This window comes from Staurois parvus, unplaced genomic scaffold, assembly GCF_062004578.1.
Source record: "Staurois parvus isolate SC_StPar_1 unplaced genomic scaffold, SC_StPar_1.0 ptg000196l, whole genome shotgun sequence".
Taxonomy (NCBI): Eukaryota; Metazoa; Chordata; class Amphibia; order Anura; family Ranidae; genus Staurois; species Staurois parvus.
The window spans coordinates 671645-695397 of NW_028317992.1; the positions used below are offsets into that span (position 1 = coordinate 671645).

Genomic DNA, 23753 nt, shown 5'->3' on the forward strand with positions numbered 1-23753 from the left:
TTCATTAGTTACAGCTTCATGCACATGGATGGGATGGGATCAGTTTACACGGAGTTGATAAGGACGTTTATCTATGAGGTTTTATTTACAGTGGATCCAGAGAAATCCAGCATTTCAGTGTTTACCTAACTTTTATATGAGGACCTTAGCATTGAGATATGTGTAGCGCTGTCCCGGACGTGGTATTGCAATTTGTATATATGTGGTGTGATCATATGGGGACTTAACATATTCCTACTCATTTATTTAGTCTTTTACATAGAGTATGTGATGGGAGTCACTCTGGGTGGGGGGCCCATGGAACACAGCTCACTTTGGAGAGGTGGGGAGACCCCTGTCTCAGCTCTCCATATCCCTATTATGTGTAAGTCACCCTGTGCCTGTTAGGGGTACTGGGTGATCTGTTCTAATATTGTGTAGACATGTTTAGGAGATAGGTGGGGTGTTGTGGATTGTTTGGTGTTATGTGGTTGCATCCCATTGTTCTATTGTGTGTCTTGCTTGGGAGCAAACTATTATGGGATGTATGTGTTTAGGTGTATTGGTTTGGTGGGTGGGTGTCTCAAGCAGCCCTCCCTCCTGATGGAACTGTCTGCTGGTGTGTCTCTTGTTACTAAATGTAGATTGCCCCACCCTGTGTCATTATGCAGGGGTGGGGTTGTTCCCTTCAATGTATATATCTTGTATCTGTGTTAAAATAAACTAGTCTACTTCCTGGTTTACTTCAAGACTGGTGTCGTCTAGTCTTGTATGGTCTGCTGTGGTGTCTGTTGTCGCTGTTCGGACAGGGAAGCAGGAGTCTAACGGAAGTACCCAACTGTAGTCTGGGGTCGGTTCCGTTACAGAGTACATTATTGTTTGCTGTGTTCATTGTTAGTGATTGCGTAAAGGTTTTTACTTATTTATTTATTTATGGGGAGGAATAGTGCCCCATTATTGATATCAATGGGAGGAATAGTGCCCCATCATTGGTATTTGTGGGAGGAATAATACCCCATCATTGATATAAGGGGGAGGAATAGTCCCCAATCATTGGTATCAGTGGGAGGAATAGTGCCCCATTATTGGTATCGGTGGGAGGAATAGTCCCCATCATTGGTATCAGTGGGAGGAATAGTGCCTCGTTATTGGTATTTGTGGGAGGAATAGTGCCCCATCATTGGTATCAGTGGGAGGAATAGTGCCCCATCGTTGGTATCAGTGGGAGGAATAGTGCCCCATCCTTGATATTTGAGGGGAGGAATTGTACCCCGTTATTGGTATTCCTGGGAGAAATAGTGCCCCGTTATTGGTATTTGTGGGAGGAATAGTGCCCCATTATTGGTATTTGTGGGAGGAATATTGCCCCATCATTGGTATCAGTGGGAGGAATAGTGCCCCATCACTGGTATTTGTGGGAGGAATAGTGCCCCATCATTGGTATTTGTGGGAGGAATAGTGCCCCATTATTGGTATTCCTGGGAGAAATAGTGCCCCATTATTGGTATTCATGCGAGGAATAGTGTCCCATCATTGGTATCAGTGGGAAGAATAGTGCACCATCATTGGTATCAGTGGGAGGAATAGTGCGCCATCATTGGTATTTGTGGGAGGAATAGTGCCCCGTTATTGGTATTCATGGGAGAAATAGTGCCCCATCATTGGTATCAGTGGAAGGAATAGTGCCCCATCATTGGTATTTGTGGGAGGAATAGTGCCCCATCATTGGCATTCATGCGAGGAATAGTGTCCCATCATTGGTATCAGTGGGAAGAATAGTGCGCCATCATTGGTATTTGTGGGAGGAATAGCACCCCATCATTGGTATCAGTGGAAGGAATAGTGCCCCATCATTGGTATCAGTGGGAGGAATAGTGCCCCATCATTGGTATCAATGGAAGGAATAGTGCCCCATCATTGGTATTTGTGGGAGGAATAGTGCCCCATCATTGGTATTTGTGGGAGTAATAGTGCCCCGTTATTGGTATTCGTGGGAGGAATAGTGCCCCATCATTGGTGTCAGTGGGAAGAATAGTGCCCCATCATTGGTATCAGTGGATGGAATAGTGCCCCGATCATTGGTGTCAGTGGGAGGAATAGTGCCCCATCATTGGTGTCAGTGGGAGGAATAGTGCCCCATCATTGGTATTTGTGGGAGGAATAGTGCCCTGTTATTGGTATTCGTGGGAGGAATATTGCCCCATCATTGGTATCAGTGGGAGGAATAGTGCCCCATCATTGGTATTATTGGAAGGAATTGTGCCCCATTACAGGCAGTCCCTGAGTTACATACATCTGATTTACATACGACTCATACTTACAAACAGAAGGAGTCAATAGAAAGTGAGAGGAAATCTACCCATAGGAAGGGAAATTCACTGTAGGAGTTTTCATGGGAAAAAGGTTTCTCCATTGAAGCTTTACCACCAATCCTTGTTTCCATGGCAACCCAAATTTTTCAAAATACAATTGTCACAGGGACAGAAAGTGAGGTTGAAATCTTCTGAACAGGGGTACAGACATTCGAAATTCAAGTTTGTTCTGATTCAAATGCGACTGCCAAATTTTTCACATCTAAAAATTGCAATAAGTTTACATTATAAATTTATTTAAAAGTTTGAATCGGATTTGGTTATTTTGGACAAATTTAATTTCGTTGGAGGTTTCGTTTACATTCGTTACTATTGTGCTTCAGAATTTGGAAACATCTGAATTTACAAAAAATTTGTCAGAATTTCGATTAGAAACAAAATGAATCGCACGTGTCTAATGTGGACATTATAGGCAAACGTACATATTCGCCAGCACACCATGGACCTCCAATATGGTCCAAAAAGGTTTTTATTGCAGAAACATCACATCACGAAAGAAGGTGCAATGTTCCAGAGTCACGCAGGACCCCTTTGTCAGGCATGTGATGTCATCACAGAATCTACTCTTCCTCCTATTAGTTCATCCCTTACAGTTATTACCTTTTTGTACCACCAGCCCTTCCTTCTTAGATTGTAAGCCCCCAGGATCAGGGCCCTCCTATCCCTCTTGTATTGAACTGTATCATTGCTGTATGGTCTCCTTTATATTGTAAAGCGCTGAGCAAACTGTTGCCGCTATATTTATTTATTTTATTTATTTTAGGTACTTATATAGCGCCATCAATTTACACAGTGCTTTACATATATATATATATATATATATATATATATTGTACATTTACATCAATCCCTAACCCTCAAGGGGTGTACAATCTAAGGTCCCTAACTCACATTCATACATACACATACTATGGACAATTTAGACAGGACCCAATTAACCTACCTATATAAATCCTGTATTATAATAATAATAGTACAATATTGTACAAGAGGAATCAGAGGGCCCTGTTTTGAGCTTTTCAGCTTACAATCTAAGGCCTTTTGCATACTGCAACTTGAAAAAGCTCAGTACAGCGGGTTTCTTTCTGAATTACTGAGGAAAATGTAGCCCATTATTTACAATGTGCTTTTACACAGAGGCATGTGAGTAAGCGCTGCGCATTCCTTTGTAAGAAAAAAATAGGAAAATCTGCATTTTTGGTCAGTAATTTACTCCACCTGCGCGCAACTGCATGCAAATGCGCATACAAATGAATTTTCCCTAAGAATAGATTGAGCGCATAAATACTCGCGAATACACGCAAAAAAAACGCCTGAAATTACATTTAACAAAAGCAGATACTCAAACATCAGTACCGTGTGCAAGAGGCCTAAGAGGGAGGGTCAAGTGATACAAAGGGTAATAGTTGTGGGGATGAGCTGATGGAGAAAGTAAAAACACAGTGCATTAGTTAAAAGCAGGATAAGCTTCCCTAAAGAGAAGGGTTTTCAGGGATCGTCTGATAGATCTGGAGATAGTCGGACAGATTGGGGTAGGGAGTTCTATAGGATGGGAGAAACTCGGGAGAAGTCCTGGAGCCGAGCATGGGAGGAGGTGACACGGGAAGGTCTTGGGAGGACCAAAGAGAGCAGTTTGGTTGATATTTTGAGACCAGGTTGGTGATGTAGCTGGGGGCAGAGTTGTGGATGGTTTTGTAAGTTGTTATTAGTACTTTGAATTTTATTTGTTGGGTGAGTGGAAGCCAGTGGAGGGATTGGCAGAGAGCGGTACTAGACTATGAAAAGTTGGTAAGGTGGATGAGGCTGGCAGCAGCATTCATGATAGACTGAAGAGGGGATAGCCTGTGTAAAGGAAAGGAGGGAGTTGCAGAAGTCAAGGCGAGAGATAACCAGAGATTGAATTAGAAGCTTTGTGGTGTCATTGGTTAAAAAGGGCGTATTCTGGAGATATTGCAGAGGTTGAGGTGGCATGATGTAGACAGGGATTGGATGTGGGCCTGAAAGTAGTAGAGTTCAGAATCCAGGGTTACCCCTAGCACCCTGCAAAGCGGGAACGGGTTGATATCTGTGCCATTGATCTTGACCAAGAAATCAGGGGAAGAGGCACGTGGGGGAGGAAATATTATGGGCTTAGTTTTGGATAGATTGAGTTTTAGGAAGTGGCGTGGCATCCAGTTTGATATGTCTGTTAGTAAATCAGTGATACGTGACGAGAATTTAAGGGGTGAGCTGAGGGGTAGAGAGATAGCTTTGTGTGTCATCAGCATAGAAATGGTATTGAAAACCATCAGCTGACCCAAGGAGGAGGTGTAGATCAAGAATAGGAGAGGTCCAAAGACAGAACCTTGGGGGACCCTGATGGTAAGGAGATAGAATATATCTAATCATCTATATCCAATCAAGCAGGCCCTTGCATTACATCAGGGGTATCCTGTGGGCTGCATGCCACCTGAGGCCGTCTGAAGAGACACTGGGGTAGTCAGGCAAATGCACGTGGGGAGAGATCCCAGGGATGCTGTAAAAAATAGTTGAAGGATGAAGGGTGTGTACTAATGAGGTTAATGCAGGATGTGTGTGCTAATGAGATCAGTAGGTATCAAGGATCCGGATATGACCAGAGATGTGTGGACTGACACAGGGAATAGCAGGCTTCAGGAGTGATGTAATAATATAATTTATTAAGAGCTACACAAGTATACAAAAAAGCATAGTGCAAACAAAAACCAAACCTTCAACATAATATAATATCTATATGTTCAGAAACACAGGTGTAGTCAGGACTGGAGAGGTAGAGTGGTCAGGCAGGCCGGGTCAGGAACAATCGGGCAGATCTGGTACAGAGGGGTAGGCAAACAGATAGTCAAAAAGGAGAGCAGGGTCGGTGCAGGCAGAGTTCAATCATGGTCAGAATCGAACAGGAGAATCAAGCAGGTAGATGACAGGATACAGGTACAGGACAACAAGGGCTAATGGGAAACAAACACCAAAGCACTGATTGCACGCCTGGTTACTGCTTAAATACACCTCCTGCAATCAGCCTCAGGTGATGGCTTGACTGCAGGAGGTGAGATCCTGGCTGCTGAAAAGCACCCGCTGGTGAGAACTGATACTGCAGCCCACACAGCAGGTGAGCCTCAGCACCACCAGCGGTGAGTTCTTTCCTGACAGTAGGTAATCTGCTTCTGGGGTCCTACTAGCTACTCTGTCTAAATTCCAGGAATTGAAAAAGCTTTCTTTTCTTTTTTTTTTTTCTGTAGACCACAAAAAAAAACTCAAAAAACTTTCACAGAAATTTAGGCTAAGGTAAGGCCTTGCTCTCCAGATCAAAGAGAGCTTGCATATTTTTGCAACTGAGGTACATTAATGATATATTGGTGCATAGGGGAGATGGATTTTATAAATAAAAAACAAAAAAACAAGGTGAACTTAGCCTTTAAGGCCCATTCACACCTGAATGAGTGAAGCTTCATAATAAGATAAAAAGATATATTCTTGGTGTACAGGACTTTAAAGCAGTAGTAAACCATAGCTCAAAATGTCAGAATGTGGTAGTATAGATCGCATACTAGCACATTATGAAGGACTTACCTTAAAATGAAGCCCTCTAGCGGCACGCTGTCACCTCTGCAAAGGCTTTCATCTTCATCTGGTCTTCCTTCCGGATTCGCAAGCTCCGGCCGCCTGACTGGCCAAGCCACGATGACATCACTCCAGCGCATTCGTACAGCTGTCCTAGGCTACAGCACAGTGCTCTGAAGGAATGGCATAGGTATGCCGTGCCTTCAAAGCATATGTGCCAGCTCTCAAAAAGAATGAATATCTCCTAAATAGTGCACTACAGGTAAGCTTTATTATGAGGTTCTGGAGCTTGGAGACTTTGAAGAGATTTGGGTGGAAACAGGGGCGGACTGTCCATTTGGAAACTCGGGCACTGCCCGAGGGCCGGGGTCAGTAGGGGGCCCCATGAGATGCCCCTGGTACCTTTTTCATAGGCTTTTTTGAGTTTGGGCAAGGACACAGGGGCCCCATGATCCCCTATTGCCCGGGGGCCCCATGAGTTGTCAGTCCACCCCTGGGTGGAAAAAAGTCTCCACCCCTGTGCCCAGGTCTTATTGGAGACCTGCAGGTTCTGTGAGTGTCCAGACATGCATACTCATTATAAGCAAGGCCTGAGTACAGCTCAAAGGCCCTGTCAGGAAAGAGCCATGTGCTCAGCTAAGATGGACGTGTGTTCCACCTGGAGTTCAATATCTTGAGTAGAGCATGTCTGTCTCATGGCAGGAAGAGATTCCTTGTGAATTGGACTGAGAGAGTTGAGATGGCTACATGAGTCAAGGAAACTAATGTCGGCCATACATGGGTTGAAATTCGACTGATTTTTCATCCAAAAATCGGACCTAAGAAAAATCGGCTGATTTTCGCTCTGTTAGTGGGTCATTGGCACTTTTTTGTGGTTCCTCCCCTTTTCGGTGATCGGGCATGTTGAAAAATCAGTGAAAAACAACCAATTTTTGACTCGATGATCAAATCGTTTGATCCTTTTTCCAAAAAGAATATGCGTATGAGCCGAGACCTGGAAAGAACAGAAGTTTTGGCTGTTATATGGGGTGAACTTTATAACTTGGTCGGCCGATATTCAAAATCATTGATGGCACCACCGGATTACCGAGCGAACAACATTTTCAATTTTCGGATGAAAAATTGTTCAGAATTCGACCCATGTATGGCCTGCATTAGAGAGAGTCTGGAGACTGGAAAAGCCAGGACAACTAGCCAAGTCGAGGGGACTGAGGGAATCCACAGAGGAGTAAGGCTGGCCATAAACAGTGCAAAAATTTGCATGATTCCCCCATCAACACAAACCATGCCAACAGGGGAATCCCTCCTGCTGAGCAATTGTCTATAGTTCGGTTTGAATCTCAGCTGGTTCAGCAGACAGTCCTAAGAGAGTTCAAGATGTCCAGAAAACCCCTATTGAGGGCAAGGAGTGGGCCTGTGCTGCAGGGAGCATCAAGTGTATGTTTGCACTGACCAGGCTGACATCTGGAATTAAAGTGGATGCAGGCAGCAGTGGGTAAACCTTATTGTGTCGTGGACTGAGGGTATTGTAACTTAAGGTTGAGTGAGCCAGGAGATCTGGGTGATATAGGGACCATTGACAATGGTGCTACTGAAGAGGGAGCCAAGTGGCTCGGAATTTTCCGTTTTCGATGTTGAAATTCCCCTGTGTGGGAAATCATATTTGTGAAACTTTAATTTAATTTCATAAGAGGGCCAAGTCCTTAACCGCAGTTCAGAATGGCATGACTCACTTAAAACACTCACCACCACTGAGCTAAGCAACCCCTATATCACAATGGATATATAGATATACGTATATAGACAGACAATTGTTCAAAATGAAAAAGGTTAGGTTGGGTTATGGTGTGAAGGAACACTATCTACATGCCAATTTTGCTAATAAGAAGGTCTTCAATTACTTATTTATGACTTTATTCATCGCAGACATATGACATCATTTCAATACAAGCCTGATCAAGATTGAAAAGCATAAATATGCCATTAAACAATAACACCCAGCCACAACATATCCTAAGGCCTATAAAAGGAACCTCTGACAAAATGATTTAAACTATATTAAAAACAAAACAACACAAGAACATGTCTAATATATCTGGTGTGGTTAGTTTGTAGAAAACCTTGAGGCATTTGATTTTGTGTGTACATTCCACTAAGAGACGGCATCCAAGGACATGTTACCAGCTCATCCACAGCCTTGGTGCACCAACACAAAGCATTCTGTTACCCCTGACGGGGATGCTTTATTCCACAATAAGTTGATGCATCTGCTGCCAAGTCTTGTTTGACATTAACTAGTCTGCTTTCTGCCAAACAATGCTGTATGTTGAAGGTGACATGATTAACGCTCTTTGTTTTCTTGCAGACAATGTAATAAAACATCCAATGGAAGCGACAGTTGTGACTTAATGTGCTGCGGAAGGGGCTACAACCCGTACATGGACAAAGTGGTGGAGAGGTGCCATTGTAAATACCATTGGTGTTGCTATGTAACCTGCAAAAAATGCGAGAGGACTGTGGAACGATATGTTTGCAAATGAGAAGCTTTTTGGATTAAGACGGGGCAACAAAAAAAAACAAAAAAAGGAAAACAAAAACCAAAGCACTAACTGCGGCAACAAAAACTTTCTTGTGAACCTTTTTTGTTTTTTTTTTTATTTCTTTTTTTGCATGGACATGGGCCTCTTAAAACAAGTGTGCCAAATGAGATTTACTACGGATTAAGGGAAAAAAAGAATATTACACATCTATTTTTCTTTGACCGACCTGAATGTTTTTGGAGTAAAAATAAAATTTAAAAAAAATAAGGACTTTGGTCAACATCTATCAAAACAAGACCGACAAAGCCGACCGACAGACATCATTTTGCTGGATTGTAAATATAATTAAATCCATTGAATTTTTTTTCTGTTTATTTTTATTTTTTTTTATTATTATTGTGGCAAACCATTGCTGTTACACAAATTTTAATAATCCGGGAATTAACAAAATAATCTGTAAAAACATATGGACTGGAAAAAATGAAACCTGTTGATTGTATGTTCCAGTGGACTTCATTAGGAATATCACAAGTGCAATGAACCCCAGACTCTTATCATCAACTTTGTTTACATTCTTCAGAATTCCGCAACGTTTAGCGCAAAAAAAAAAATGCAGTTCCAAGCATCTCAGCTCATTGCCCAGACAACAGTGTTGTGCCACTGTCGGTGGATGTACAAATTTTCTTGTGTATTCAGAACGTACAAAGAGTTATTTATAAATATAGCGTTGGCTTTTTTTTCTTTATTCTACTTTTTTATATATATATATATATAAAATTATAAATGTAAGTAAACAGCTTAAAGTTTGTATGAAATGTATACTTTAAAAAAAGGTAAATATAAAATGTTTTTACAGTATATTTTTGATATTAGTTTTCTGTGCTGTTTTTTTTTTTTTTAAATTTGCTGCTAGATAGGCAACTAAAAGCAGATCTAAACCCAATCAGTAAAATCCAAGAAAAGATAGATAGATAGACAGATAGATAGATAGATAGATAGACAGACAGACAGACAGACAGACAGACAGACAGACAGACAGACAGACAGATAGATAGATAGATAGATAGATAGATAGATAGATAGATAGATAGATAGATAGATAGATAGATAGATGGACGGACGGACGGACGGACGGACGGACGGACGGACGGGCGGGCGGGCGGACGGACGGACGGGCGGACGGACGGACGGACAGACAGACAGTATATACACTATATTGCCAAAACTATTGGGACACCCCTCCAAATCACAGGCATGCAGACTGCTTCTTCAAACAAACAAACAAGCTTCTTCTACAAAGAATGGGTCGCTCTCAGGTACTTAGTGAATTCAAGCCCGTGATAGGTTGCCACCTGTGTAATATAAGTCCATCCGTGACATTTCCTGGCTACTAAATATTCTACGGTCAACTGTTAGTGGGATTATAACAAAGTGGAAGCAACTGGGAACAACAGCAACTCAGCCACCAAGTGGTAGGCCACGTAAATTAACAGAGCGGGGTCAGCACATGATGAAGCGCACAGTGCGCAGAAGTTCAACAACTGTCTGCAGAATCAATAGCTAAAGACCTCCAAACTTCATGTGGCCTTCAGATTAGCACAACAACAGTGCGTAGAGAGCTTCATGGAATGGGTTTCCATGGCCGAGCAGCTGCATCCAAGCCTTACATTACCAAGTGCAATGCAGAGCGTTGGATGCAGTGGTGTAAAGCACGCCACCACTGGACTCTAGAGCAATGGAGTTGTGTTCTCTGGAGTGATGAATCACGCTTCTCTGTCTGGCAATCTGATGGATGGTTTTGGCAGTTGCCAGGAGAATGGTACTTGCCTGACTGCATTGTGCCAAGTGTAAAGTTTGGTGGAGGGGGCATTATGGTGTGGGGTTGTTTTTCAGTGGTTAGGCTTAGCCGCTTAGTTCCAGTGAAGGGAAATCTTAAGGCATCAGCATACCAAGACATTTTGGATAATTTCATGCTCCCAACTTTGTGGGAACAGTTTGGGGATGTTCCCTTCCTGTTCCAACATGACTGCACACCAGTGCACAAAGCAAGGTCCATAAAGACATGGATGAGCAAGTTTGGGGTGGAGGAACTTGACCGGCCTGCACAGAGTCCTGACCTCAACCCCATAGAACACCTTTGGGATGAATTAGAGCGGAGACTGTGAGCCAGGCCTTCTTGTCCGACATCAGTGCCTGACCTCACAAATGTGCTTCTGGAAGAATGGTCAAACCTTCCCATAGACACCCTCCTAAACCTTGTGGACAGCCTTCCCAGAACAGTTGAAGCTGTTATAGCTGCAAAGGGCGAGGCCAACTCAATATTCAACCCTACGGACTAAGACTGGGATGTCATTAAAGTTCATGTGCATGTAAAGGCAGGCTGACCAATACTTTTGGCAATATAGTGTATACAGGGGAGGACTGACCATTTGGAAACTCGGGCACTGCCCGAGGGCCTGGGGTCAGTAGGGGGCCCCATGAAATGCCCCTGGTACCTTTTTCATAGGCTTTTTTTGAGTTTGGCCAAGGACACAGGGGCCCCATGATCCCCTATTGCCCGGGGGCCCCATGAGTTCTCAGTCCGCCCCTGAGTGTATATATACATGGTGTGTTTATTTTTTCAAGTATGTATTCTTAAAAAAGTAAAAAAAGTATATTGCTCTCCAACCCCAGTCACACTTTTGTGTAGCGGGAATAAGCGTTCCTGTTCACTATATTAGCTATTTGTACATGAATTTGTGTGTCGTATAGGGCCAGTTTATTACTTGAATTGGCTGCTCCTTTTTTGGGTGACAAGCTTAATGCGATTTTCAAAGGCGCAATTTGCCACATGACAATCATGACGGAATTGCATCGCAATTCCAGATAGTGAGATGTGAAAAGAGTCTCAGTCTCCTCCAAATCTCTAAATGGTTTTTTTTTCTGATGTGATCCATCTTCCTATTAGAGGGTGGCTACGTTCATTCTCTATGCTCCCACTGTATGTAGGTATGCAGCCACCATTTCTTGTTCACTCCCAAGATGGACTGTTGACTATGAACTATGGGATTTGTAGTGTGTATAAAGCAGGGCATATGACCACAACTAACGTTCATTGGTCTTTCCAAACAAATGGCAGTGAGTGGGAAACGTAGAGGTTAATATATTACAGAGCCTTTAAGTAGTAGATTGTTACAAACTATTTTGGATAATAAGAATATTGTTTAGTGTCAATTTAACATGTTACTAAAGTTTCAAAGGCGGTGTTTGGGGCTCATGCAAATATGGAGCATTCAGATCTGTAATAGGCATGTTTTGTTTTTAATGAATGTCAACACAGTTGTATCTTATGTTATGGACCTATGTGCTGAGCTGTGCACATTTCCACAATCTGGAGCTGCGTTAAGCTGCTCCATAACAATATTAAAATGTGCATCCTTGACTATGAACAATATTTCATATATGTATATGTCTACACCCTTTAGCATAAACCTTGTATTATATTCTCGGGAATGACAGCAAGTATGCAGGTACTGTAACAAGTGCCAGCTATAAACTGGTACCATAATCCGGAATATATCTCCAGCACACTAGGAATCATTGGAATAATATCCAAATGTTTATTCAGGTGATCACATCACAGTGGAAAAATGCAACGTTTCAAGGTCACAAGGACCTCTTCATAAGGCATGTGCATTTAGGTCCTGAAAACCTAGGATGCTAGGCAGCAGGCACCATCTGTCTTAACAATCTAGGACCTAGGTGGAGGGGTGATCCTGCCATAAAGATTCTAGTTCAAGCACTTCCCGTATGACAACTGAAAACTGATTGCTCCTCTGTCACATGTTCCCCTGGTGGGAACTACAAGTGGCCATGTTGATACCCATTGGTCACGATCCACCATTGTCAAAAGGCATTGTAACGAAACCGGCCCCGACCACACTAGGGTATTTCCGTTAGACTCCTGCTTCCCTGTCCGAACACAGATCCACGGACACCACCGCTGGCCAAACAAGACGAGACAGCACCAGACTTGTACTAAAACAAGAAGTAGACTGCTTTATTGTAACATAGATACAAGATATATACCCAGGGCGGGGAGATACACCCCCAGACAGGAAACACATCAGCAGGTCATCCCATCAGGGGGAAGGGCTGCCAGAAACATTACATCCCATAATAGTTTGCTCCCAAGCAAGACACACAATAGAACAATGGGATGCAGCCGCATGGCAATGAACAATGAACAACCCCCACACCAATATTAGAACATTTCACCCTGTACCCCTAACAGGCACAGGGTGACTTACACATAATAGGAATATGGGGAGCTGAGACAGGGGTCTCCCCACCTCTCCAAAGGGGGCTGTGTTCCATGGGTCCCCCACCCAAAGTCACTCCTGTCACATATCTCCCCTTTCGGCAGGAGACTAACGCAGGAGTAAATCCCAGACGGATGGACTCCAAAGTTAGTCTGTACTTCCAGTCCCCCAATGCCAGCACCAACACAGTTCCCCAAACAAATGGTCCTAAACAAAGCATTACTCACCCAGCCAACCTCTGCCTCTCTCATAGAACATACCTGCTGCTGGGGAGAAGTACGGACTGGTCCTTCTCCCTGAAGTCCTCTCAGCCGCTGGAGAGAAGACAGGGTGGCTGGGCCGGCTCCATCATGCTGTGGGGGATCTGGGCTGACTGCCCAGCATCCCTGGGGTATCCAGGTGGGGACTGTAGTTTCATCTACTTTGACTTAATGGACATCCCCCAGTGTTTGCAAAGTAAGGCTGACATCCTCTTGTCCCAATGCCACACCCTTTTCTGGGGTTGTATCAGTGTAGACCGAAGTCCCATCCACGGACATCAGCTCAAGCTGTCGTTGTGAGGTGCCGATTGCATCCTCTTCCTGTAGCTCCTGCAGGGCTGATTGTTGTGGGCAGAGGTCAACCACGCCATGCCCTGATGCCAGGAGGTGTGCTGGCTGGTTCCTCCTCAGCAGAAAAGTCAATCAAATCCCCAGTCTCTGGAACTGGTGTCTGGGGATAGGGGTTCACCATCTCCTGTCCGTGGTACTCAGAAGATGTTAGCAGTGCTGGGCAGAGTTCAGTAATGTTTGGCCCTATTGCCAGTTCTTCTGCTGAAGGCTTACCAAGTTGTTTTTCCTCAGCAGAGAAGTCTATCAAATCCCCAGTCTCTGGAATTTCCACTGCCGATTCTTGGGCATGCTGCCAAACATGTTTTAGTAGTTGCCTGTATGCCCTTTCCAGATGCAGTTCTTTCTTCAGCAGGTAATACAGATCTGGTTCAAGCTCTGAGACCCCTGTGAGACCAAATATAGCCTCTGTGCCTTCTCGCAACTCCTCCAGGGTAGGTTCTCCTTCATCGCCAAACACAAAATGATCTGTAAGGCTCTCCCACAGCAATCCAGAGCCACCAAATTCATATCCCTCAGGAGAGCATTCTGTTGTCACCCCTAAATATTTCTGCTCTGTGTACCATTGCAGAACCCGATATTGGTTGTCCATCTCTATCTCCTGCTGGACCAGCCTGTCCAACTCAGTCACCCATTGCTCCTGGGGTTGCTCTCCCAGGAATGGCATCCGTAACTTCCGATGGTCTTTGGCATATTCCCCTGGGGTTGGATAGCACTTGCCCTTGTCCATACCAGCAACCTGGAGGGCTCCTCTCAAAGCAAGTCTCCTTTCCTGATCTTGAATCCCGGTGGTGGTTTGGACATGTTCACAGCTTGGAAGCACAATCCCACCGCTTGCCACCAATGTAACGGAACCAAACCCAGACCGCTCTAGGGCATTTCCGTTAGCCTCCCGCTTCCCTGTCCGAACACAGATCCACGGACACCACCGTTGGCCATACAAGACGCAACAGCACCAGACTTGTATGAAAGACGGGAAATAGACTGCTTTATTTTAACATAGATACAAGATATATACACAGGGCGGGGAATACACACCCAGACAGGAAACACATCAGCAGGCCGTCCCATCAGGGGAAAGGGCTGCCGGAAACATTACATCCCATAATAGTTTGCTCCCAAGCAAGACACACAATAGAACAATGGGATGTAGCCGCATGGCAGTAAATAATGAACAACCCCCACACCAATATTAGAACATTTCACCCTGTACCCCTAACAGGCACAGGGTGACTTACACATAATAGGAATATGGGGAGCTGAGACAGGGGTCTCCCCACCTCTCCAAAGGGGGCTGTGTTCCATGGGCCTCCCACCCAAAGTCACTCCCGTCACAGGCATGTTCAGAGCAATGATGTGCAGTCAACACTAGGGTCAACACTAGAGTGAGCATGTTGACCGGAGGTGGCTGAAAAAGGTTGAAGGTGATCAACAGAAGTGAGATGCAAATAAGGGTAAAAAAAAACAAAGTTGAAAACATATCTCAAAAAGTTTCAATTTTAGTGCACAGTGCTTTAGTACTCCTATCCTTCACTACAAATATTCAAGCATAGATCTTGATTAGCTTACCTTTGGAGCTCTGTAAAAGTTTAAAGCTACCCGGATCACTTTTACCTTAAAACCCCTGGCCAGGTATAAAGATCAATATGAAGTTTTAACTCTATGTTTACCATGCTGCTGTTTTTAACCTCCCTGGCGGTATGATTATTTCAGATTTTTGGTGCTGAAAGCGGTACCATTTTTTTGCATGGAAATATGTATTTTTTTATTGTAGGCTGTAATTTAGGAATAACTCCCTGAAATCTGTCCGAATAAGAGTCTAGTAAACATCCTGGATATGATAAAACTTGAAACACAAAATCATAAATTATAATTTCATAAATACTCATAAAAAATAATAATATAATAATAAATTTAATTCAATAATATAATCAAACCAAAAACACTGAAATTTGAAATAAAGCGCCAAGTTCGCACATCACTGAGCAAAGTCGCAAAATCGTTTTTAGTGTCTGATGACGAATTTCCCCACGAATCATTATCACTCAATTCTGCAAGTGGTTCTGATTTACTATCGCTGTTCTCTAGCCGGTCTAAAAACGATTTTGACCTAAAGGGATGCTTTTTGGACGTCGTGGACTTTTCTAAGTTTCCAGGCAGAAAGAACAGTCAAAATGCAGGCAGGGCACAGGACAAAGCAGTAGGGACAAAATGTATGTGAAATGCTTTGATACAGGAATGTTTTGCTATGAAATAATCGTTTTAAAAAAAATTTCATTTTTTTTAAATTTTCAAATTTGCCGCTGGTTCCGGCGCCTGTACGTCCCGACGTCACAGGGACCGGAACACGGAAGCCAGATGCCGACATCGATTGGAGATGGCCGGGGATGCTGCAGGGGACGCATCGCGGGAGCGAAGGACAAGGTAAGCGCTGTAGGGAATCCCTGTGCAACGCCGCATGGTAAGCCCGAGTGTAGCTCAGGGTTACCGCTTTTGGTACTGAAACTTTACCCCGAGCTACACTCGGGAATACCGCCAGGGGGGTTAAACCTACCTTGGTAGACAAGGGGTTAAAGGGTTTGTTAACTTAGGTCAGGCCATAGACGGTTCAAATACTGCTGAACAAGCCAAGATGCAAACCATGTATGGGCAGGCTGAATGTACCCAAGTTGATCGATTAACTTGGGTACAACCTGCCTGCCAGATTTTACATATGACTATTGCTGACAGCTGTGTTGTTGTTGGGGGAATTGAGCAAATTTCTTTCCTGCAGCCAGTGGTTGCAGGAAAGAAATTTGCTCAGTCTATGGCCTGCCTTAGTAGCGCCGTAGTTGTTTGGTTGAAGTCTTCTGTCCACTGGAGGTGTTAGCTTACAAGGCAATTTACCAGTTCCTATCCATGGGGCCAATGCTTTATTAAAGTTCTCCAATGCTTTTCTTCTCACTGAGAAGGAAAGCAGTACTTCACCACAATGAGGTACATATTGCAGTCCCACGTATTACATTGTGGATGTGTCACAACACATTTGAAGACTTGCAAATGTCCTCTCGTGTTTTATTCACAAGGAGGCATTTGGCCACCTATGGCCACCTAGGGGGTTGCAAATTGTAATATACCAAAGAGAGGGGTCATGACTGTGAAGAAACAACTTACAACTGTTTTCAGAGAGTGCTGAACTAGATGCAATATATTCCATTGGGTGGGTATAAACCATGGCCAATGTGTATAATTTTTGTTATATGTCTTCAGTAGACCCATGGAGACTTTGGTCTATATACCAAGTGGTTGTCAAAAAGTGCAAACATGCCAGAGCTATGACATTGTAAAGCAGATTTTCTAACTTAATGAATCAACAAGGAAAATGTATGGAGTAACTAAAGAAGTAAAGCTTGGTATGTTTATTCCCCTGGAGTTACGTGCAGCATGGACCCATTTGTATTGGTATCTGCAACTAATCCCTGGCTGCTACTCTCTGTCTCTGGTTCATGTCACATCTTCTGTCCCTCAGCATGAGACATTTTAAAGCTAAAAAAAAAATCACCACTGATGATAAAGCTCTGGTCTGTGAGTAGTCAGAGACCTTTAACTAGCTGATATGAAGATACCCATAGACATGGGATTACAGCCCATGGATCTTACAAGTGCCTCTGTTCCTGTCTCCTAATTATTCCCTAGTGTTGTCACAATGTCACATGTACAGTACTTCCAGTAGAATCAATAGGCAGCCATATTGCACAAACATAGTCCGCAATTATTCCCATCAAAAAAGCCTCCCTGAACAATGATATGCAGCCAAGGCTGAAGTAGGTGCATGTAAGCAAGACCTAGCTGAAAGAAGCTGGAGAAGTTCAGCAGCACTGATGCAAAATGGGATCAAAAAAGGTGAAAAGAAAGTTTTCTTAAAGGAAAAAAAATGTAATTGTTTATAATACACAGTGCTATAACAAACCAGGTGTCATAAAGTTAATGTATATATCTACTTAAATGAGAAGCTCCACCAAATGGTCATTGAAGACTGAAGACCCCTATTGTGAATGTTCTGCTGTGTAAGACCATCCTTTGTGTGTGTGTAGTGTCCCAGTCCCAACATTCCCAGGACCGTAATCTTCATTTTCTGTTTGCTACACCAGATGTCAGGCCTGTAGGACTTATTCTTTGGCACTGACAGAGCAAAGGTTATCAGGTTCAAAATACCGCTTAAATTAACACTTCAAGGCCCAAATTCACTCATGCTGATAATTTGGTTCCAGGTGGTTAAATCACCTGTTATAGCCTCTTAGGAGCCCTATGATATCAAGCAATGCTTGAAATTGGGAATAATGATTTGTTAGTTTTGACCTGACTATGGCAGATGCAAATAAAGAGGTCAAATATACTGTACACAAATATTTGGTGGGTTAGAGTCATTAGAGAGCTAACTCAACCTCAAGGTATATTTAGGTTATAAATGGAGTCAACCCCTGACGTTTATGTCTTGGATACTTCAATAGCAAGATGTCCATTCAATAATCCCCTTCTCTGTTCTTGTCCAAATGAACATTTTAGGTGTTTCTACCCACCTTTGTGCTTCATGACCGCCTGTTTCATTCTCCATAATATAAAATATATAAAAAATTCATCAGAAACCTCTATGAGGCCTGGCCAATTAAAAACCTCCACCATGCGCTTCCCATCAATTCAAACTGATATTTATAGTCATGACAGCTAAAAACAACTTTGGCTAAGGCTAAGGTTCCTGACCATAGCAAAAGTTAAAAGATGTCATGATATCAAAGAATTGTCTACCACCTTACAGTGCCTTGAAAAAAGTATTTATAACCCTTGAACTTGTCTACATTTTGTCATGTTACAACCAAAAACATAAATATATTTTATTGTGATTTTATGTGATAGACCAACAGAAAGTGGCACATAATTATGAAGTGGAAGGAAAATGGGAAATGGTTTTCAAAAATGTTTTACAAATAAATATCTGAAAAGTGTGGCATGGATTTGTATTCAGCCCCCCGGAGTCAATACTTTGTAAAACTATCTTTTGCTGCAATTCCAGCTGCAAGTCTTTTTGGGGATGTCTCTACCAGAGAGGGACATTTCTGCCCATTCTTCTTTGCAAAATAGCTCAAGCTCTGTCAGGTTGGATGGAGAGCGTCTGTGAACAGCAATTTTTAAGTCTTGCCACAGATGCTCAATTGGATTTAGGTCTGGACTGTGACTGGGCCATTCTAACACATGGATATGCTTTGATCTAAACCATTCCATTGCAGCTCTGGCTGGATGTTTAGGGTCGTTGTCCTGCTGAAAGGAGAACCTTCGCCCCAGTCTCATGTCTTTTGCAGATTCTAACAGGTTTTCTTCTAAGATTGCCCTGTATTTGGCTCCATCCATCTTCTCATCAACCAGCTTCTCTGTCCCTGCTGAAGAAAAGCATCCCCACAACATGATGCTGCCACCACCATGTTTCACAGTGTGGATGGTGTGTTCAGTGTGATGTGCAGTGTTAATTTTCTGCCACACATAGAAGTTTACTTTTTGACCAAAAAGTAAAATTTTGGTCTCATCTGACCAGAGCACCTTCTTCCACATGTTTGCTGTGTCCCCCACATGGCTTCTTGAAAACTGCAAACGGGACTTCTTATGGCTTTTTCTCAACCATGGCTTTCTTCTTGCCACTCTTCCATAAAGGCCATATTTGTGGAGTGCACGAATAATAGTTGTCCTGCAGACAGATGCTCCCACCTGAGCTGTGGATCTCTGCAGCTCCCCCAGCTTCCCCATAGGCCTCTTGGCTGCTTCCCTGATTAATGCTCTCCTTGCCCGACCTGTCAGTTTAGGTGGATGGCCATGTCTTGGTAGATTTGCAGTTGTGCCATACTCTTTCCATTTTTGGATGATAGATTGAACAGTGCTCCGTAAGATGTTCAAAGCTTGGGATTTTTTTAATAACCTAACTCTTTTTTAAACGTATCTACAACTTTATCCCTGACCTGTCTGGTGTGTTCCTGATGCTGTTTGTTCACTAATGTTCTTTAACAAGCCCCTGAGGGCTTCATAGAAAAACTGTATTTATAATGAGATTAAATTACACACAGGTGGACTCTATTTACTAATTAGGTGACCTGTGAAGGCAATTAGATTTTAGTTAGGGGTATCAGAGTAAAGGGGGCTGAATACAAATGCACGCCACACTTTTCAGATATTTTTTTGTAAAAAATGTTGAAAACCACTTATCATTTTCCTTCCACTTAACAATTTTGTCTCACTTTGTGTTGGTCTATCACATAAAATCCCAATAAAATACATTTACATTTTTGGTTGTAACATGACAAAATGTGGAAAATTTCAAGAGGTATGAATACTTTTTCAAGGCACTGTATATGATAAAACTATAAAATGTAAGATTAGGAACCCCCAAATTTCAAACCTGGGGGAAATCTTGATGACCTGTCATTGTCAGTTTTATGCTGTCATTAGGGGACTTGTCTTGCGGACAAGGATCAGTTCTGGTTCAACTCCAACTCTAACCCATTCTATTCTTTTTTTTTTCTATTCTTCGTTTTCTCTCTTTCTTTTGGTCTTCTCTTTATCTCCTATACTCTATATCTATTCCCTCTTATGTTCATTTAGCCTGTGACTTTGGTAGCGTCCTCTCAATTAAAAGGGGTTTTCACCATTTCAGGATATATCAGGATATGAAGATCCTGATATAGCCATATGCAGTCTTTCATATTGATCTCATATCTTGAATACTGAGCCCCTCATATGCTGCTCATATGGTGCATCACTTGGTACTTGAGTTTATGCCTTTTCTGCCCTCTTTGGTGGGACTAAATGCTTTTCTATTTTCTTTATGTAATATACAAGAGCCTATGTGTTGTTTTGAAGCTATGTGAGCTCTTAATTACACTCGGGTCTCTGTTAAACATGTATTATATGTTGGTTTCATGGTATGGTTTTGTCTACTATGCTTACTAATAAAAAAATTAAACTAAAAATCCAGCAGAGAAAGTGAAAGCCCCTCATAATAAGCACAGCAGGTCTGTAAACCCAGGAACTAAATACACAGATCTGACCAGTAGATTCCCTAAGAGATAGAAAACACTGTGGGAGGGTGTTTAATGCTGAAGGATCTACAAAATCCTTTGGTGTCCATCCACAATTTTCTAGTGGGGCACGTCATAGGAACATACACGTTAATGTAATGCATGTTAATGCCTGTTATGTGTGTCAGTGTGTTGGAGTGCCATTCACTGTCAATGGGCACTCCAGTGCATTATATTGTAAAGTGCTGAGCAAACTGTTGGTGCTATAGAAATCCTGTATAATGATAATAATAATTATACCAACACATCCCTGATGCACATGTATCACAGCGCTCTGTAACATACTACTGCTTGTTGCATTGGAAAAAAAATGTTGCGTGTCCAAATTTTTGGCCATTCCGGTATTTTGGCAGCCCATTCATTTGAATAGGCTTCCTCAATGTAACACATGTTAATGCGCAATCTAACCTGTATCAACTCTCCTGCATTACTGCAACACACTAGGGAAGACAGGAGAGAATGGGTCCTAAAGTGGCTTGACTGATTTAGTTGTGCTAGTTGCTGCATTCAAAGCACTTCACCTTATTTCAGCTTCCACGACTCTATAGGTTCCCGAAAAGAAAAGCTGACAAAGTCCTTCTCAAATCATAAAAGTATAACAAGGACTTCTTAGACCCCATTCACACTTTGCATAGCGGGAATGCATGTTCGGTTTTTTTGCACATTGCATTTTTTTTTGCATGTTTGCACGCATTTCAGCATGTCACACATAGGGCAGTCCCTTCACTTGAACGGGCTGCTCTACACATGACAAACACACCAACGAAGCTCTTGTACCAAATGTTGGCACTAAGACCGCCACATTTGGTATTGCGCGTTTTTCCACCTTTTTTTGCATTTTTTCACGTGACAGATGTGGCAAAATCGCATCATGTTTGGGGTGCAATTAAAGAGTTACTAAACCCAGGACCCTGCATTCACTATATCTGGTCTCCCACAGTACAGACAACTCATAAATGCAATTATTTTAGTAGATATAAAGGTATAATTACCTTTTCTAATCAGCAGTATATAGCAGTCTTGTGACTTCTATCAGTGTCCAGCTGAGCACTGGTTAAAGCTTTTAGGAGGAGTTTTCATTCTACTCTGATTGTCCTATGAGGCTAAATAACCCCTGACCCTCTGTCTGGACAGTGTTCAGCAGAACACTGGGTAAAGCTTGTAAGAGGAGTTTTCTTTCTGCTCTAGGAGGATGTGAAACCCCTGACCCTCTGTCTGGACAGTGCTGCTTGGCCCTGTGCTGATCAGAAAAAGAAAAAAGCTCTCTAGCAATACACACTAAACTGAGCATGTGCATAGTGTCTCCTAGAGCTCTGTACTGTCAGCAGATGAATTGGGGAGAGTAGAAGAAGGGGAGGATCAGAGAAGACAGGATCAAAAAATCCTTTGTACTCAATGCAGAGGATTAACCTCTTAGGTTCCACAGTGAGTATAACAAGCATGCTTTACTGCATATACAGACTGATTTTACTGTTGTGGGTTCAGTAATGCTTTAAGAAATAATGACACCACAAGTATGTTACGCATCACTTACAACTCTACCTCCTCCTCTCCTACTCCTACTATCGGGGTCCCCCAAGTTTCTGTCCTTGGACCTCTCCTATTCTCGATCTACAACTCCTCCTTGGGTCAGCTGATAGCTTCCCATGGTTTCCAATACCATTTTTATGCTGATGACACACGAATCTATCTCTCTACTCCTCAGCTCACCCCATCAGTTTCCTCACGTATCACCGATTTACTAACAGACATATCAGACTGGAGGTCACACAACTTCCTAAAACTCAATCTATCCAAAACTGAGCTCATAATATTTCCTCCCTCACGTGCCTCTTCCCCTGATTTCTCGGTCAGGATCAGTAGCACCTCTATCAACCCATCCTTGCATGCCGAGGTGCTAGGGGTAACCCTGGATTCTGAACTATCCTTTCAGGCCCACATCCAATCCCTGTCCAAATTATGCCGCCTCAACCTCCGCAACATCTCCAGAATACACCCCTTTTTAACCAATGAGACCAAAAATCTCCTCACTGCTTCCTTTCTTCGCCCCTCTACGGCACCCACCACCTCCTCCTATTACTCCACTCTCACACTGACCCGAACACCTCCACTAGGAGTTTCTCACACTCCTGCACATCCTGCTCCCATGCCACCTTTCTCACCCTTCTCCTCCTCCTAGCCGCGGGGGACATCTCCCCGAATCCAGGCCCTCCAACACCTCCCTCACCTGCACAACACCCTCCTGCCTCCAAGTCCTACCGCAACCCCCGCAACCTAGTATCTGTCCCCCTGCTCCCTAAAATCTCCCCCCCTTTTCATGTGCACTCCTGAACGCCCGTTCGGTGTGCAACAAGCTTACCGCCATCCACAACCTCTTTGTTTCCCGCTCCCTCAGCCTCCTAGCGATCACGGAAACCTGGATCCAGCCCACTGACTCTACTTCCCCTGCTGCACTCTCCTACGGAGGTCTCACCTGGACCCACTCACCCAGACCTAACAGTCGTAAAGTTGGTGGGGTTGGTCTGCTCCTGTCACCACAGAGCACCTTCCGAGTCCTCTCAAACCCCCCCTCCCTATCCTTCTCCTCCTTCGAGGCCCACTGTGTCAGACTATTCTCCCCAACCCCCCTGAAGATTGCTGTGATGTACCGGCCTCCTGGATCCATACCCCGCTTCCTGGATGACTTTTCCTCCTGGCTACCCTTCTTCCTCTCCTCTGAGCTACCCACCATCATTCTTGGGGATTTCAACATCCCTGTCAACCTCGACAACCCGGACACAGCCCGTCTCCTCCACTTAACCTCCTCCTTTGCACTTGCACAGTGCATAAAATCCACCACCCACTCCGATGGTAATATTCTTGATCTTGTCTTCTCCAACCACTGCGCTCCCCACAACCTCACTACCACCCCCTTTCCGCTCTCTGACCACAACCTGATTACCTTCTCTATCTCCTCGTCCTCCAACGCCTACCCCTCCAAATGTCACACTACTACCAGCCGTAACCTCCACAACCTTAACCCTGCCCCCCTCCACTCTGCAGCTGATCAACTCCATGACAGCATCCTCCCCCTGTCCTGCCCTGACTTGGCTATGACTGCCTACAACAACGCGCTGTCAACAGCCCTTGACTCACTAGCGCCTAATCACACGCAACATCAGACCCCGACCGCTCCAGCCCTGGCAGACTGATCACACCAAAACCCTCAAACGACACAGTCGTGCCCTGGAGCGACTATGGCGCAAAACAAAATCCCAACAAGCCTTCACCCGCT

The 23753-nt window shown here is 43.5% G+C and overlaps 1 protein-coding gene across 1 annotated transcript in view; it reads left to right on the top strand.

Annotated features, from left to right (window-relative positions):
• The window catches only part of WNT11 (Wnt family member 11), a 182442-nt gene extending 173114 nt beyond the window's left edge, over positions 1-9328 (top strand). The window contains exon 6 of the mRNA XM_089677985.1: positions 8296-9328. Within this exon, the coding sequence (XP_089534111.1) occupies positions 8296-8470 (175 nt within the window). The 3' untranslated portion in view covers positions 8471-9328. The remainder of the gene's footprint in view (positions 1-8295) is intronic.
• Positions 9329-23753: the final 14425 nt, after the last annotated feature.